This window comes from Pteropus medius, unplaced genomic scaffold (assembly GCF_902729225.1).
Source record: "Pteropus medius unplaced genomic scaffold, Ma_sr-lr_union100, whole genome shotgun sequence".
NCBI lineage: Eukaryota > Metazoa > Chordata > Mammalia > Chiroptera > Pteropodidae > Pteropus > Pteropus medius.
The window spans coordinates 8,120,643-8,137,259 of record NW_024353908.1 but is presented as its reverse complement, the minus strand read 5'-3'; the positions used below and the strand labels follow the sequence as shown (position 1 = coordinate 8,137,259).

The following is a 16,617-nucleotide window of genomic DNA, read 5'->3' as shown; positions in this document are numbered from 1 at the left end:
GCTCTACATTGCCTCTCTGTCCACTCTGAAAGGTCTCAGCTCTACACATATCTATGTATCTATGTAACCAATTCCTTAGAATAAAGTCTCTCTGGCCTAAATACTGAGAATGGTTTCTTTGTCCCAGTACTGACTGAAGAATTCCTGGAGATGTAATTCATGTTATCTTAATTTATTTTATATGTAGTTGTAAACTTCCTAAAATCGTAATTTGAAACCCAGTGGACATAAGTAAGCAAACATACATAATAAGTTAAGACTAAATATTTTTTAATATTAATTTTTTTCTGGTTCGATAATACATGTACATGATACAAAGTCCCCAAGGCACACAAAAGGTTTTCTCTGAACCTTAACCGGACTCGCTGCTCCCCATCTCAACTCTTGCAGCAGTCACCTTATTAGTTGTTGCTACACTGAGAGATATTCTATACATATGCAACTATGCATACATATTCTTCATTCATCTTTTTTAAAAAAAACAAATCTGGTTCTATGCCTTCATAGAATTTGAAGAGCCTTCATTAGCAGTGCAAATAAAGCAATCTTATTCTTTTAAATGGCTGCATATCTTATTATATGGATGTATCATAATTCATTATTTTACCTATCTTTAATAATAGCCATTTGGTTTCCAATAATTGGACATTCCATCAAATGTTGCCTTACCTATCTTTGTATGTATATCATACATGTGATTAAACATCTATAGGATACATTTCCAAGAGTGGAGCAAAAAAGTTGTGGGCATTTTAATAATAAAAGATTATCATCAATTGTTCTTGGTAGAAAGTGTCAATAATCTCCCCTCCTACAAACCAGGATCATAGAGGCTGTTGTTCTAATTCACGATCATTACCTATCTGATCTTTGCCAGTGTGTTAGGTGAAAAATGGGTTTTTCATATATAGTTTTGACTCGATCTTATTAAGGAATGTTTCAGAATAATTCCATGAGCTGAAGAAACATTTGTATTTCTTTTTCTATGACTTTCGCTCATTTTTTTTTGATACTTTAGTCTTTTTCTTATTATTTTATAAGAGATGATTTTATATGAGGGAAATTAGCTCTTCATCTAATAACAAATGCAAATACTTTTCTCTTTTAATGTTTATCTTTTATCCATATTTTTGTTACTTCTGCCACATGGGAATTTGATAATAATAATGTCCCTCTTTTATAGCTTCTGACTTATTGTCAGACTTCAAAAAGGCTGGTCCCACTCTGAGAGTATTAAAACAATCCTCCCATTATTTTTTCAAATACTCTTTAAGATTTCCTTTATTTAGCATTTATTTTTTTAATCCAAAAAGATTTTGAGTTACAGTGCAAAGCTGATAAGTAACACGCTATTGAATATTTTTTTGTACTTTTAGAGATCTTCTAGATCATCAATTTGAGCTTGCAATTTGAGCTGCATGAGAGAGGCATAATGTCTATTCCTGGACACTGCGACACCTACTATTACTTATACAGCCTCTGCACAGAGTTAACACTCAATAAATATTAGTTGAATTAATGACTAACTTAATAACAAAGAGACATAATAGAAATAACTTCTTGGTGCATAAATATATAAGAACTTATCCCAACTACTTAAATCTTTTTATATAAAAAAAATGCATAACATAAAATTCACTATCTCAATCATTTTTAAGTGTACAGTTCAACGTTGTCAATTATATTCACATTTTTGAGCAACCAAGCTCCAGAACTTTTTTATCCTGCAAAACTGGAACTCTATACTCATTAAAAGACCCTTCTTCCCTCCCCCAGTCCACTTTCTATAACTATATATTTGAATATTCTAGATATCTCAAACAGAATCATACCTATTTGTCTTTTTCTGACTGGCTAATTTCACTTAGCACAATGTCCTTCAGGCTCATCTATAGTGCAGCACATGTCAGAATCTCCCTCTTTTTTAAGGCTGAAAACCTTCTATTTTATGTATATACCATATTTTGTTTATCCATTCATTTGTCAGTGGACAGTGGGGTCACTTCAAAACTTCTTAAGCCTATATCAACCTAGCTTAGAATAAAACCTGAATTTTCTGCACATTAATGTCATTGTAATTACACATCAACACAGCATTGCGGGGAGGGGAGGTTATTCACTATTATAATTATTCTCGTACAAAGAGAAACAATAAATGGATTTTGAGCAGGATTAGATCTGTGTTGTAAGATCTACAAGGGAGAACCAGCCTGGCTTGGAGACAGAATATGCCTTATTCCAGAGGCTATACATTAAATGACTATAAGGGCTGGGTAGGCAATGCATCAGTCTGACCAGGTGTAATAATAGGAAATGGCAGGGCCTGTGGTAAGTTGAAATTAGCTCCCCTGCTTCCTAAATGTGTTCAAATTTTAAAAAGAAATTAAACATTAGTCAAAAAAAAAAATCACAAAACATTCTGCTTAGTAACTTACAATCAGCCAGTTTGCTACTGCTATCTACTTCTTCAGTTCATAACCATACTATAGAGAAAATTTTTCTTTCCTTTTGCTACTAATCAATGTTATTTTAAGGCCATTTGTTAAGTAATTAAAAAATTAAAATGCCTAAAATCAAATATCCTTGAGGCCATATGGTTGAAACCCTGACAATTTACAAGTATCTTCAAAAATGTTTTAACAGGTTAAAAAATTTTTAAATACTTTTCTTGCATTCCAGAAACTAGTATCATCAACATTCACATATGGTTCTTAAAGCTAGCCAGAAGTACAAACCACTCCTAGAGGTGTTAGTGAGCGGGTATTAACTTGGCCAGTTGGATCATTTCATCAGCTTAAATTCTAGAGGCACATGTTGACAATTTATGGTGCCAATGTGTTCAGGAATTAATAGTATAGATGATAACTAAGACACTCTTTACAAAATTAAATTTTTAGTCATATTCAGCTCTCCTGTAGCTTTAGTCTTTTCAGCGAATCCTTGCTAAAGTAGATTTTCATCAGGAACACATACTTGGTAGTTTTTATGCAAGATGATATTTACATTTGTTAAACCTTACATCACATTTTAGAGACAACAGGCATGAGTCACAGGAAAGATATTAAATTTATAAGATAATTGTTTTATATGTTGTTCATTCATGAGTGAAGTATCTCTAAATGCCTAAACCATATCCTAGACGAAAATTAAGTAACTTTCAAGTCATACTGAATCTAAGGGACCTCTAAGATAATGTTTCTTTATCAAAGGGTCAGCAATGGATAACCTTAACGATCATTTAAAATATTTTCTCTTCTCAGGTGCCTCCTCCACTGGCTTTCTGGAACATTTCACCAACTTCCATGGCTTGAAGAAGCATCACAAAGCAGAGATTCCCAAATCTATAACTCTAGTGTAATCTGTGTCATATATTCCACTTTCTACTATACAAATATAACCAGTATCCCTAAATGAACAAATTCTAACACACCTACAACTAAGATCACCCTCTCTCTCTCTCCCTCTCTCTCACATTCCCTCTTCCTATAATCATTGTCAGTAGGCTGATCTCTGCTCAGTGAGCCCCTGAAGAACAACGGCTAGTACACTTTGTCTCAGCTGCTCAGGGCCCAGCAGAGCAAGCAGCACCCACTCAATGCTCACTCCAACTTTGCTGATTTAAATGAAGATTTAAAGTCTTTTATGTAGTCAGCAATGAAAGGAGAAAAAAATATGAATTAAAAATTTTCTTTCCTTTCCTTGATACACTAAGCTAAAAAAATATAATGACAGTCAGCTATTAATGACTCCTGAGAACGTGCATGTTCATTTTCCTTCTGTAGCTGACTCACTTAAAACTTAGAGTGTCTGGGGCACTGGGAAAACATGATTCAGCCATTTAACAGCTATAAATAAGTCTTAATTTCTTCTAATCATATTGGGGGGGGGCTCTTATGACATATGTAATACTATTATTGCCTTCCCTGGAACTCTCTGTTATGTTCATCTCCTGAGCTTTCAAACTATGTGGTCAGCAGATCTGGCCCACTCCAGATTTATCCTCCTGCCACTTACAGCTACCTATCACTAACTCCTGAGAAATTTCTTCAAAGCGAACATCCTAGATGTGTTGTTTCAGTTATTCATGCATATAGCAGATGTTTCTTAGGCACTTAATACATGTATATGTAAGGCATTTTGCTGGCGACACAGTAGTGAGGAAGATCGAAAAAGTCCCTGCTATGGTACAAATTAGTATCCAGCAGATATGACTGCAAATGCCCAAGAGAAATACAGATATGCAAAAGGATATGGAAAACATAAACAGGGTTACTGAGCACATTCTGGAGCTGACTGTAGGACTGGGTAGAGAGAACACAGTGAGCCACTATGTGGGAGCGTGGCTCTCGGTGACCACCACCCCTACACAACAAGTCTCTTAATAAATAATATAGTTAGTGGTCTCATTCTCAAGAGGTAAAATCAACCACTATAGCCCTTACTTAGAAATCGTCCAGTATCTTCCTTTTGAAAGATCATTATCCTGGCATCTCTTTGTCAGAAATGACAATTAGTTCCTCTAATTTTTCCTGGAATCCTGACTCTATAACTTCTGAAGTTTAGTCCCAGGTGATTCTGTTCCCCTTAACCTCCTGAATCTTTTACTTTCTAAAAGGTCCTTTCCTTCCATCTTCAAATAGGTGCTCTCTTCTCTTAATTTAAACATATATGTACTTTAAAGTCTTATTCTGCTTCACCTTCTATGATTTGCCTTATTCTTACTCTTAAACTTCTAGAAATAGAATCAATCAAAAGAAAAAGTAAAGACGAAAAGTAAAATCTACTCTTTTGCTGAAGGGATGCTGCCCAACTAAATTAAAGGAAATGCTCTGTAACCATCCAGAGCCCTAGGAGAACAAACACACACACAGATACACACAGACACACATGCACACACACATACACACAGACACTTAGTAATGAAGGAGGAAAACAATAGCCACTAAGCTCTTTTGACTTAGCTGTGAGACAAGTAAGCTTGCTTATGTAGACACATGATTAGGCTCCACAGGCTAGACCAAGGGCAATGCAAGACTGTGATGCTCGAGACAGACTCTTCCTTAATAACTTGGAGGCCAGCTGTTCTGTCTTTGAAATCAATGGAGATAATTACTAAATTGGCATATTTTAAGCTGTTTTTAATAAAATATCACCTTCATCCCATTCATACTCACTCAAATGGCCATTAGCTATGAAACAATAGCAGTCAAAGTAATGTGTATAATTAATAACAACAATTGACCTCTACAAAGTACTGAATAAGCACTTTCACACATCAGTGTACTCAATCCTCATTCTAACGTCTCAGGATTTCATCATTCCCATTTTACAGATAATGAAACTGACGTGTAGATGGGCTGAATCACACATGCTCTGGGTAGCAGTACAGGATTCAAATTCAGGTCTGCCTGACTCGATAGCCTGTGCTTCTAACCACTACACTGCCTCTTACAATTCATTCGGTGGTGCTGCAATGCTATGGAAAAAATAGAGACTAACATACGTAAGAATGTGTCTGTGACCACACACATGCACACACGCACACATACATATCACACATACACGATAAATATCCTCTTTTAGAACATCAGGGAAATAATTTCTTCATCATATACAACTGTAGGAAAAAAATATAAAACAATTAATAATCTTGTTTCCTGGTAATCACAAACATTAGAGACAATTAAGCAAGTTTTCAAATGTTTTCTGAAACAAGTCAGACACACTGGCCTCCAAATGTTTATGTACCTGGTTTTTCAAAGGCCCAAGGAAGCCTAAATTTTCTGCCATCCGCTGAGCTTGACTGTCCTTTATCCCTTCAATAATGTCAATTTGCTCCTGGTAAAAAAGAATCAAATAAACAAAATTCAGACAGTCAAGTGAGAAGACTTACAACCTCAAAAGAAAATGCTTCGTATTTAGTTGCAAATGACTAATTAAAGTGTGGCACATTTCCAGAGCTCTCTGAATGTGGCTACTGCAGATGCCTATAGGGTATGTTTTAATTAGCAGACCATCTATAAAACCGCCTTTCTAAAAACTATATAATTCTTCAGGGTGGCATGCTGACAAAACAATCAGATGCCAATTTTCACTTTTAATTACTATACAGATGGCACTGATGAATATTTAGTCAGTAAATTTTTATGACATCTTTTGGAAGCCTTCCAAAGTAAGGTTTTCCTGCCTAATACTGCTGTTAAGTTTAAAGCTTGTCACATAGGTTAAATATTACCTTATGATTTAAACATTCTATTGATGATAATAATTATGAATACCTTAGCTTTACAAAGTGCCATTTTTCTCCTAGATACTGAGCACTGTTCATATATGTATGTTATTTCATGCATTCTCTTAATAAATGGAATTGCTTATTTTATATCATGTTAATTTTGAAAATGGCTAGGTGTTACAGGTATCCCTGCTTTTTGAAAGTTTGCTTTACAGCACTTCGCTTTTATTTGTTTTCTATAACCAAAAGAAACCTGAAGAGGATTTTCACTTTTACAAGAAAAAAAAAGGCAAAAAGCTAAAATAGTGTCCAGCATTTGTTTTGCAGGGAGCCGTTACAGAGGCAGGATGCACCCTGGACAGGGAGAGTGGCCCCACCAAGCTCCTTCCCTGGGAACTACACTCGGCATCTCAGCATCAAGCTGCCATAGCTCTGAACTGTCTCTGTGAGCATCTGTGTTTTACCTTATCTTATTCTGAGCATCCATTAGCAAGATGTGTCCTAAGGTAAAAGTTTCTTTGCTTTGCTCCATTTTGGCTTACAAAAGGAAAGCTTTACTTTTGAAGTGCAGAGGTAACACCTGTATTCATAAACCAGCAGGTAAAGTCTCAATTTAACTTCCAAGGCAGTTAAATGAAATATGTAAAGTTGATAAAAATATTTTTTAAACCAAAGTATCAGTACTTTACACAAAGAGTTTCAAGAAGTAAATTTCCCGTATTTTGAAGGGAAACAAAATCACTTTCTAAATGAAATAATGAGTATTTCTGTAACAAATTTTTATCTGAATTTTTGATGCTAAGGACCTAGGATTAAAAACTGGAATTATATTTCATAAGCCCTTATATATTTTTTTCCTATAGCTGAGGTAGCTTGAGAAGCACTTTATACATATCGCCTCATTTAAGCCTCACAATTCTATGAGGTAGCAATTACCCCCATTTTCATTTTACTGATTCAAAAAATAAAGCTTAAAAACACTGAGAAACTTGCTAGCTAGTGAAGGTTTGATCTCGAATACTTCTGAGTAGAAACTTAATATCAATAAAAGGAAAACAATTTAAAGAGTGGAAAGAAATGAAGAATCTGGACTTTAGAAGGATTCTATTTTATATCAATATTGTTGAGAGACATCGAGGCAGTCTCTAGGTCACATCTAGTCTCCTTGGAAAGGTTTTCTAGATCATACATACTGTTGAATGGGTAAAGGTAACCAAGAGGAAATGGAAATATCAGTCCTCTTCCACTGGTTAATTCTTAGGGCAGGTTGAATGGAAAGAAATGGGGGAGGAAGAAAAGGCAGGAAGGAGGAAAGAAGGAAGGGAGGGAAGGAAAAAGTAGAGGAAAAAACCTTGAATAGTGAATACCTCGGTTCTACTCAACTTTCAACTGGATGCCCAGTAAGAAAAAGAACTCAATATCGTCATGCCTTAAGTCCCAGAAAGAGATATATTGCTACCAGTCTCAGAGGCCACATAAAATATTTAACAGCTTCTACAACAGCAATCAATGAGCAAAGCATAGCCAGGAATCTAAACATACCTTAAAAATAAGTTCTGGATTTGAAGCTGCCACCTCTTCAATGTCGATGCCCCCTTGGGGGCTGCCCACCAGCACGGGGCCATTGTAGGTCCGGTCCATCAGAATCGCAAAATAGGTTTCTCTGGATATGTCCAAGGCTTCAGCAACCATCACCTACCACATTAGTAGTAAAGTCAAATTAATTCAGCACCAAACTAATCTCCATTTGGAAATCTATACAAACTTGCTACACAAATCAAACAGCTTCATTTTCAGGCTCTTTAAACCCAGTGAGTTTGCTTCCAGAGATTTGAGAGTTCTGCTCCCATGGTGCACAATGCCCATTTTCACCTCCTTAATTGATCCTGTTAACTTGTTCAAGTGACAAGTATTGGTTTGCCTCAAGGAACCTTCTCACTTTAATCTTCTTTTTTAGTTCCTTGAGAAATCCTGACACTTAAGAAAAACTCCAGGGAAGCAGCTGTTATTTTAATTTGAGACATTAACAGTACATATATATTACCACACTGATTTTTCTCAAATTGCACTGGTAGAAAACCCGGTTTGGTTGCCAAAGGAGGATTCTTTTTACAGTATGTCTGATGCTACATATGTTTGTATACTTCTGCCTCTTGGATTACTGTATTTTTATTTCAATTTATACTTTCTTTGAAATTACAAACATTTTTTGCTTGTTCAAAATGAATGCAAATGATACCAAAAGTATATAAATGAAACAGTGAAAGCAGCCCCCTGCTGCACATATATGACCCCTGGGCCACACTCGTCAGCATGAGCATGAGACCATATGGAATCTTTGTGATAATCGAAAAAAGTTGCCTCTTCTTCTGGGAGGATATGGTCACATGTCAGGACCATGACTGAGCAAAAGGCAAGTGGAATGGAAAGATGTGCTCCCCACTCGCTGCCTCAGACGAGTGTCCTTTTGGCTCTACACAACCTTAACAACTCTGCACAGCAACCCTAGCAAGAAAATCACTATTAACTGTTTAGTCTTTTTTCTATACATCTGCAAGCAGTACAGCAATGGATTGATCTTGCACGCGCAAGCACATTATGTATACTTGCAGGCCTTTGTTTCTTCTTCTTTTTTTTTAATCTTAATACTATAACTTAGACATCCTTCCAAGGTCCTCTTTCTTCATTGTGACTATATGGTAATTTTATGTCAAAATTTATTTAGTAATGTCCCTACATTTATAAGGGCTCAATTTTTCTAAAATGCTACTGCAGTGATTATTTTTGTACATATATCTTTGCTCATTTGTTTTTGTATCCCTGTAGATAAAGTACCTAGAAGTAAAATGACTAGGTTTTAGACTCTTCATATTTAAAATTTGGTAGAAAATCTCAAATTGCCCTGGAGAGAGAGGCTGCATCAATCTACACTCCCAAAAAGAATGGTAAAAGATGGGTTGGATGATTTTTAAAAGAAAACAACAACATTTATAAATAATCAGTACTGGAAGAGAAAATAATAAAAGCACTTACATTGCTTTTCCTAAAACTAGTTTAATAATAGGTTTCACAAAAAAAAAAGAGTTACAGATAAATATATTAGATTTTAGCTACCCATGCCATAAAATTACTGTTTTAAGTCACATGAAATGGGATAAATATATGATAATCTAAAAAGCTATAATGCAATAAAAATAGAACTCCTTTTCAAACTTTTATGGAATTTTTCACTAGTTTAAAATAAACTACCTTACAAGGGGCTTCATATCAATTATTTTCCCATAAATGGTAGCTCATGAGTATGTAAGAAATATTTCTTGGCATATGGTATTAGGATTACCTAGAACTACTGTGATTTCAAGTTTACTTTCTGATTCAGAGCTAGTCCAATAAATAGGACTTAATGACTTTTACTAGTTATTCTTAGAAGTATCACAACATTATAACTTTTTAGGACAAGTATCATTCAAGAGTCCTATTCTTATTCTAAAATGTTGACAGATGTGCTTTGGATTCCATCAAATTTCTATTTTTAAAGACTAGCTGCTGTCTCAAACTCTTCAAGCTCTTTAGGAAACCATCCCCAGGAAATGATGATTATCAATAGGTAATTCAAAAAATTTTATATAAAAATTAATTTTTTTACATTGTTATGCCATCCTATGACCAGGATGTCAGAATACTTTAGGAATTATTGCAGAGAGAGAATCTTAATAGACTTCATAAACACTCACCCCATGAGAAGCTGTTATATGTATTTCAAAAAAGTTTCATCTGTGGCTGACACAAAGGATATCATCAATTTAGCCTTTTTGCAGAGCCTTCCAATAGAAAGCTTTTTAACTTACTTAATGCTAATTTGACCACTGAACCTGTTTTCTTTTTTTTAATATTTGCTACTCAAATTGTGGTCTATGGATAAATGGCAGTGCACAAACTATTTGTGACATGATTGTGATTAGGTAAGATTAAAAGTATACTCTCAGTTTTTGAACTTATCTCATTGCGGACCAGTACCCTTCACTGGAACTGAATCACGGAGCACACAATGAATATCACTGCCTCACCTCCACTATTACTATCTCAAGGAGCACAGTGCAAACATATTGCCACAGATTTAGAAAAAAAATATATCCATTACGTATAGATGTATGTATGTGTCCAAGTAACTTCTCAAACTAATTTAGTAATCTAAAGCTTATATAATCCAGGGACTTCTGATTGATGTCCAAGAATCTATAGCTAAAATAATGCATGTTCCTTAAAGTCATATGAAATGTTAATGTTATACAAATGTGGTAATATACATTTTACACAGAAAAAGGACCAAAACAATGTATGACAATTATTTCTGGGTGGTGAGACATACAAGGAACTCTTACTTTCTAATTTTTATATTTCCTCACTACGAGAACTTTTTACATATGTTAGTCAATTTTGCAATCAGAAAAAAAATAAACTTTTTTATTAAAAATAAATCACTCTAGTAGTTTCCTGGCAATGACTCAATTTACAAGAACGCACTTATTGCCAACATTTCAGGAACTTATCTACGAACTAATTTTATGTGTGTATGTATAGTGTGAATCTTTTTTGTGTAATTTTATATACTTTTAAAACATATCACAAACTCTAATCTAAAAACTCAAGTGTCCATAAAAAAACAATGAATTCTTACCAACAAAAAATACTAATTATGGTCTCTGTGGACAAATTTTGCAGAAATCACAGAGGAAAAGCAGATATAAAAGGGAAATAAAAGTACAGTGCCAGGCTAAACAAAACCAAATTAAAAAACAAAAACAAAAACAAACAACAAAAAAAACACTTTTGAGTTTTAAATAGTTCTTGCATCTACCTGAGAGGTGATGGGAAAGAAAAATAACCATAACCAGTTTTGTGTGTGTGCGTCCTTAACATTTAGAAAGGCTTTGTATCCTTAGAGTGGAGGAGCTAATGATCGCCAATATTCCAATCTCCCTCCAGCTCAGCGTCTTTTTTGGATACAGGATAGACCCTCTCATGGTACACTAACAACCAGCTGGTGATTTTTTTTTTTTTTTTTGGTCATGTCAAGAATTTTCCACACATTCTCAAAACCAGAATGTACTGCCTCAGTTTCCCCAAGCATGGCACACTGGCGGAGATCGTCATCTGTGATGCCGTGTCAGCAGAGAAGACAGTTGCCTCCCAAAACGCTGGGCCCTAATTCATGGTTATGATGAGGCCTTCTAACCATGTGTGATTCTCAGGGCTGGTGTGTGTGACCTGTGTAATTGCATGGGGCCTCATACTCAGAAGGGTCCCACTCTTGGTCTCTGCTGTAGCTGACCTGAAATTTGAACAAGGATCCTCACATTTTATTTTGCAAGTTCTGATGCCTCAATACACGAGTGGGGCATAGTGAAGGTGAACAGACTGATAGGAGGAAAGTTAGGTTCTAGCCTCAGCTCTGCCACTCAAGTTCATGACTGATACAGGTCACTTTGCTCTATGTGTGCGTGTTGTGTATGTGTATGTGAACGTTTGTGTGTACCCTATCCACACTTGGGTGCCCCAACATACCTCGCTAATACAACATACTTGCAAAAGTAACAGTGGCTCAAAATGATAGCAATCTCAAAGTAAGGAATAGGTGCACTTAGTAAGACAACCACAACAGGTAATTCTAATATACAGGACTGAGGGTGGGGCTGTGGGAGAGGAGAGAATATCCCTCACGGAGTATGACAGTTGTCATACCAAGTCCTTTTCAGCTTTAAACAGAATGTGTCTGTGTTCTGAAAGAGAAAGCTATTGCTTCACTCACTCACCCTTACCCACTTTTACTACACGGTGGAGATAATAAGTGATATTACTATTATAGAACCTTTTAATTTCTCCTCAAAGTCATACCACATACTAAACAGATTACTTGAGGTTTAAAAATAAAATAGCGTATCACCAAAGTGCATTATTTCATTAGATTTTGTCGAAATTGAAGTATTTTTTTTCTTTTTGTTAAGACATACATAGAAAATGACCAAAAGAATTTATATTACCTTGTTAACTTTCACACCTTCTTTTGGAGTTTGTTTTGTTGCTAGATTATACCCAATCATCTGTTTAGCCAGCTTTCCCACAACTTTAGGGCTAATAAAGAGAGAAGAAAAGAAAATCAACACCCATGTTGAAAATCATTTTAAAGCAGAGTCCATACTACATTCTCTTGTCCACACCACACAGGGTGCACTTTCATGCCTAGAACCCATGGGACTTTCTGCTCATATACTATGTGCCTAGCGCAATGTCAGAGTCTCAGGGAGCAAAATGTAAATGAATGAATGAATGAATGAAACAAAGAAAAGAAAAAAGAAAAGGAAAGATGCTTGCTTATCTCTACTATCCCTCTCCCAAATAAATCAGTCATAGTAAAGACAATGCTGAAATGCGTAACAGATTTAGACAAGAGCTGAATAACAAAAACTTGATAGTGGGAAACTTGGGAAGCACTGCCAATGAGGAGGATAAAGGTGAGGGTAAGCATCAAAATACATAAAGAAATGAATGTATGTGACAGGAGAGGAGAGGAAAGTGTTCAGTGCTAGGAGACATAGGAGCTAAAGCTGAATAGATAGGCTCAGATAAAGGAAAACCTGGACTGTATCAGACAGGAAGGACAACTGATGCCACTGGTAATTGGAAGCCACTACAGTTCTTGAATAGGGAAGTGACATTATGGAAGCAGTATTTAATTTGTAAGTGGTATTGTTTCCAACATTTGTAAGGAATCATTGATTGTCTAGGAGAGAAGTGTCAAATTTTCAACAATTAGTGAAGAAAAATCCTTTCATGGGAGCAGAAGGAAAACTGGGGCATTGCCAGAATCTACCTGCAATTTGTTTCCTCTGCTTGCTAGCCACTAATCCTACCCCCCATCCCAACCCTCTCACTCAGTACTCCTTTCAATGAGCAAAATCTCCATAATTGCTTGGTCCATAGACAAGAAATTAAAACCTCCAGACTTACTCTTTTGTTAAATGAACACCTCCTTTCAAACCGCTACTGAAGATACCTTTTCCTCTTCCTCCAGCTAAGATCTGGGCTTTTAAAACAATTTCTTTTGCATCTGAAAAAGAAAATCCAGCGTGGGTAGTTGACTTTAAATTCTTTTTTTTTTCCTTTTAAGCAACAGGGGAAGCAGCAATGACACATGATTTCCAAAAGCTCTTTCACACCAACTTGGAAAATGAAGGCAATAAAGAACTTCAAAAAACATCAATGTGCCTAAATACAAAGTCTGTTTATCAAGCATATTCAAATATTTCCCACCAGTTTAATCTAATACTCCATCATCCCAAGGGAAAGCAAAGCATGTGCTCCTTTGCTCTTTTGAGTGTCAGAAGATGCTAAATAAATCCAGGCTGGAGGTATTAATTTTACTGTTGATGACACTCCCATGTGGCAGAGGCACCAATCTGCCAGTCAGAGAAGCTAACTACTTGTCAGTCATCTGAGATATCAAAGAGAACACAGGATTACATGGAGGAAAAGTTTAAAGGCAAGATGCAAAGGGACTATTTAATAACTGTATTCTTGGAAATCGATAGTTTTCTGAGCAGTTTTTTTATGTATTGATAAGGCTGGGTAAGGGAGGAGGAAATGGATTAAAACTCAAAGCGAGCAACATTTTTTAAATGTTGGCAGGGTAACAAAACATCCCAGGGGAAAGTGGTTGTGTAATCTTCTTTTCCCAGCACACTCAAGGAAAGAGAGAACTGCCTGTTCTTGACTTTGGAGACCACAGTCATAATAAGCTCAGATATCTTTACAGGCTTGGCAGGAAAGATGGGTGTATAAAGCAGTCCAGTGATAGAGACTGGGCTTTCAGCAAACAGCAGAGCTTCCCTCCCAACCACCAAAAAGAAAAAAAAAAAGGCAGCTCTCAAATCAAATATGTTTAATAAACCAAATACTATACATCTTCGGGACATAGCTAGCATCCTCTGTGATTCATTTGTCTAAAATCAGAGAACTAAGCTTGACAATCTTCTATAAAGCTCTAATAGTTTTCTGGTTTAGAATCTGCAGACCCAGCTTTCAATCTAGGCTTCACTCCTTACTTAACTCTGAAAAACTGGTCATGTTACTTAGTATCTCTGAGACTCAGTTTGCTTGACTGTGAAATGACGATGAAGATTGTTTTAAAAATTAAATCAGATAATGTATGTGAATACTTTATCCCAAGAGCCTGAAAACTGATATGAATAATGAAAGACTATTGCCACTATCAATTAGTTCATTTATTACTTTTGTATATTGTAAAGATTTAAAAGGATTATTTCCACTGAGACAAAGATGGTAAAAAAAAGAACGAAACAAATGAAAAAAACGTTGATATCTGCCATAACTCATGTAAAGTGAGAGTTCCATAACTGTTGGATATTTCAGCTATTGCTGTTAATGTTGTCACCCATAGCCAAGGAAGCAGAGGTTCAAACAGAGGGAGCCACAGAGAGTTTTATCATGAAGGCAATGGGAGCTACAGAAGGGTTTGACACTATGAAGACATTGAGTAAGACATTCACTCCAGCTGATATAGTTAGACTATTAAAGTTCATTGTCTTTATCAGCTGTTCTTCTTTTCTCCTATATTTGCTTACACTCAGACAACCAGGGCTCACCTTCTCTCAGAAGAAAAAACATAAGCTCTTTCTTTGTGGCACTCTATACCCTCTAACAATTGTTTCTGCCTTGGATATGAACCATCATGACATCGGTCAAACCATGTCTTATAATAAATGGGTTCCCATCAAACTGAGTACAAGACAAGCTATGATGACCACTCATTATCAGAAACTCACCAGGAAAGGAAACAAGTAAAAAGAATTTATGATAATGCAAGTAAGAATAGGAGTATGAGCAACAACTTTTGGAGTTAAACAGACCCAAGTTACAATCTCCCAGTCTGCCCATCTTTTCTTTTGTAGAGAAGAAAAGACTGTGGCTCAGAAAGGTAATAGCACGCCCATCTGTAAAATGGCCATAACAATCAATAATGTTAGAATGATGTGAAAAATAAATGAAATATAGTATGTCAAATACTTATCTCAACAGCTGGCACATTAAAAAAAAATAATAATAACCAAAGTATGATAGCTATCATCATTGTAATAATTTTCATCAATTAACCAAAAGAGTGCTACATAGGAAGGTATTTCCTATTTCTCTTTTTAAGACATCAAGTGGAAAAACACACTTTTTACGGTTCACTCAAATTTTTAATTGTGATCTCTTCAAATTCTAAAAAGGATAACCAGCATTCCATTGCCCTCAGCATTTTTATATCCCTGTCATCCAGAAGAAAGAGATGCTTTCCTTTCTGAGCTTTGTGAGCAGCAAAACTTGAAAGCCAGGCAGAATACTTAATTGGGCATTGTTAATTAGCACACGCAGGCTTGATTAGATCAGCTTTAGGCACTAACGAGAAGACAAAGAAACAGCTGTAGCCTCAGTGAAGCATTGTCAATTATGTGTGTCACCATTTGACCATGTTTTATGTCAAAGGACTGGCTCCATGTCATCTATTTCAGAGTCTAAGCGACCACTTCGAACACTGTGAAGCTATATATTCGGATGGGCAAATAGAAAAAGGGAAAGAAAACGATCTAAATACAAAAGTAAATTCACTACGATCACCTCTTCTAGTCAGATTTCAAGTGCTAAATTAGTAAAGCAGGTTAGTGGCTCAAAGTAAAGCAAGTTTTTCTCATCTTGAGGGAAACTTACATGAAGCAATTTAATTCATGTGGTTATTTACTCAAGGTACTGAAAATTAAGTAACCAAATCCTACTGATAAGTAACTAGTCTTTTCATTCATTATTTACCAAGTTGATTCACACTTAATGCCATTATTTCCATTTTATTTAAAGATTTGTTATCTCCAAAAACTCACACAAATGTCTGTTTTTTTTAACTTTATCTCCCTATTTCCAAACAGAATTACAAAAGAATATCCCATACACGAAATTTAATTTTTGTCTGAATACATAAGATGGCTTAACCTTACTTTAAGATAACAAGCTAAAGAGATGGAAAGAAAAAAAAAAAACACCTACTCTAATAGATTTTGTATAGAAATAGATTATACCTAGCTATACATTGATAATCGTATTATTGGAGTCTGAGTTGGTATAATCCAGGTCTGTATGCCTCCAAATTCCTTGGGTTTAACTCTTACTCTTACATGCAATAGCCAAAATATGCAGCACATTCATTTTATTTTGTTCCTTTCCTGGCAAGTTTCTGATAAGCAGAAGTGCTCGTGGCTAGGCTCCTACTCGGTTTAATGGGGAACCATTTACTATTATCTACATATATTTTAAGAGAAAGGACTGTAAGAGAC

The 16,617-nt window shown here is 35.6% G+C and overlaps 1 protein-coding gene across 3 annotated transcripts in view; it reads right to left on the bottom strand.

Moving 5' to 3' along the window:
• The window catches only part of LOC120593753 (succinate--CoA ligase [GDP-forming] subunit beta, mitochondrial), a 191,976-nt gene that overhangs the window by 112,021 nt on the left and 63,338 nt on the right, over window positions 1-16,617 (bottom strand). For all 3 annotated transcript variants that reach the window (XM_039851664.1, XM_039851663.1, XM_039851661.1), the window contains exons 2-5: window positions 13,241-13,340; window positions 12,274-12,364; window positions 7,775-7,927; window positions 5,749-5,838 (exon numbers count right to left, since the gene is read on the bottom strand). In XM_039851664.1, the coding sequence (XP_039707598.1) occupies window positions 5,749-5,838; window positions 7,775-7,927; window positions 12,274-12,364; window positions 13,241-13,340 (434 nt within the window). The remainder of the gene's footprint in view (window positions 1-5,748; window positions 5,839-7,774; window positions 7,928-12,273; window positions 12,365-13,240; window positions 13,341-16,617) is intronic.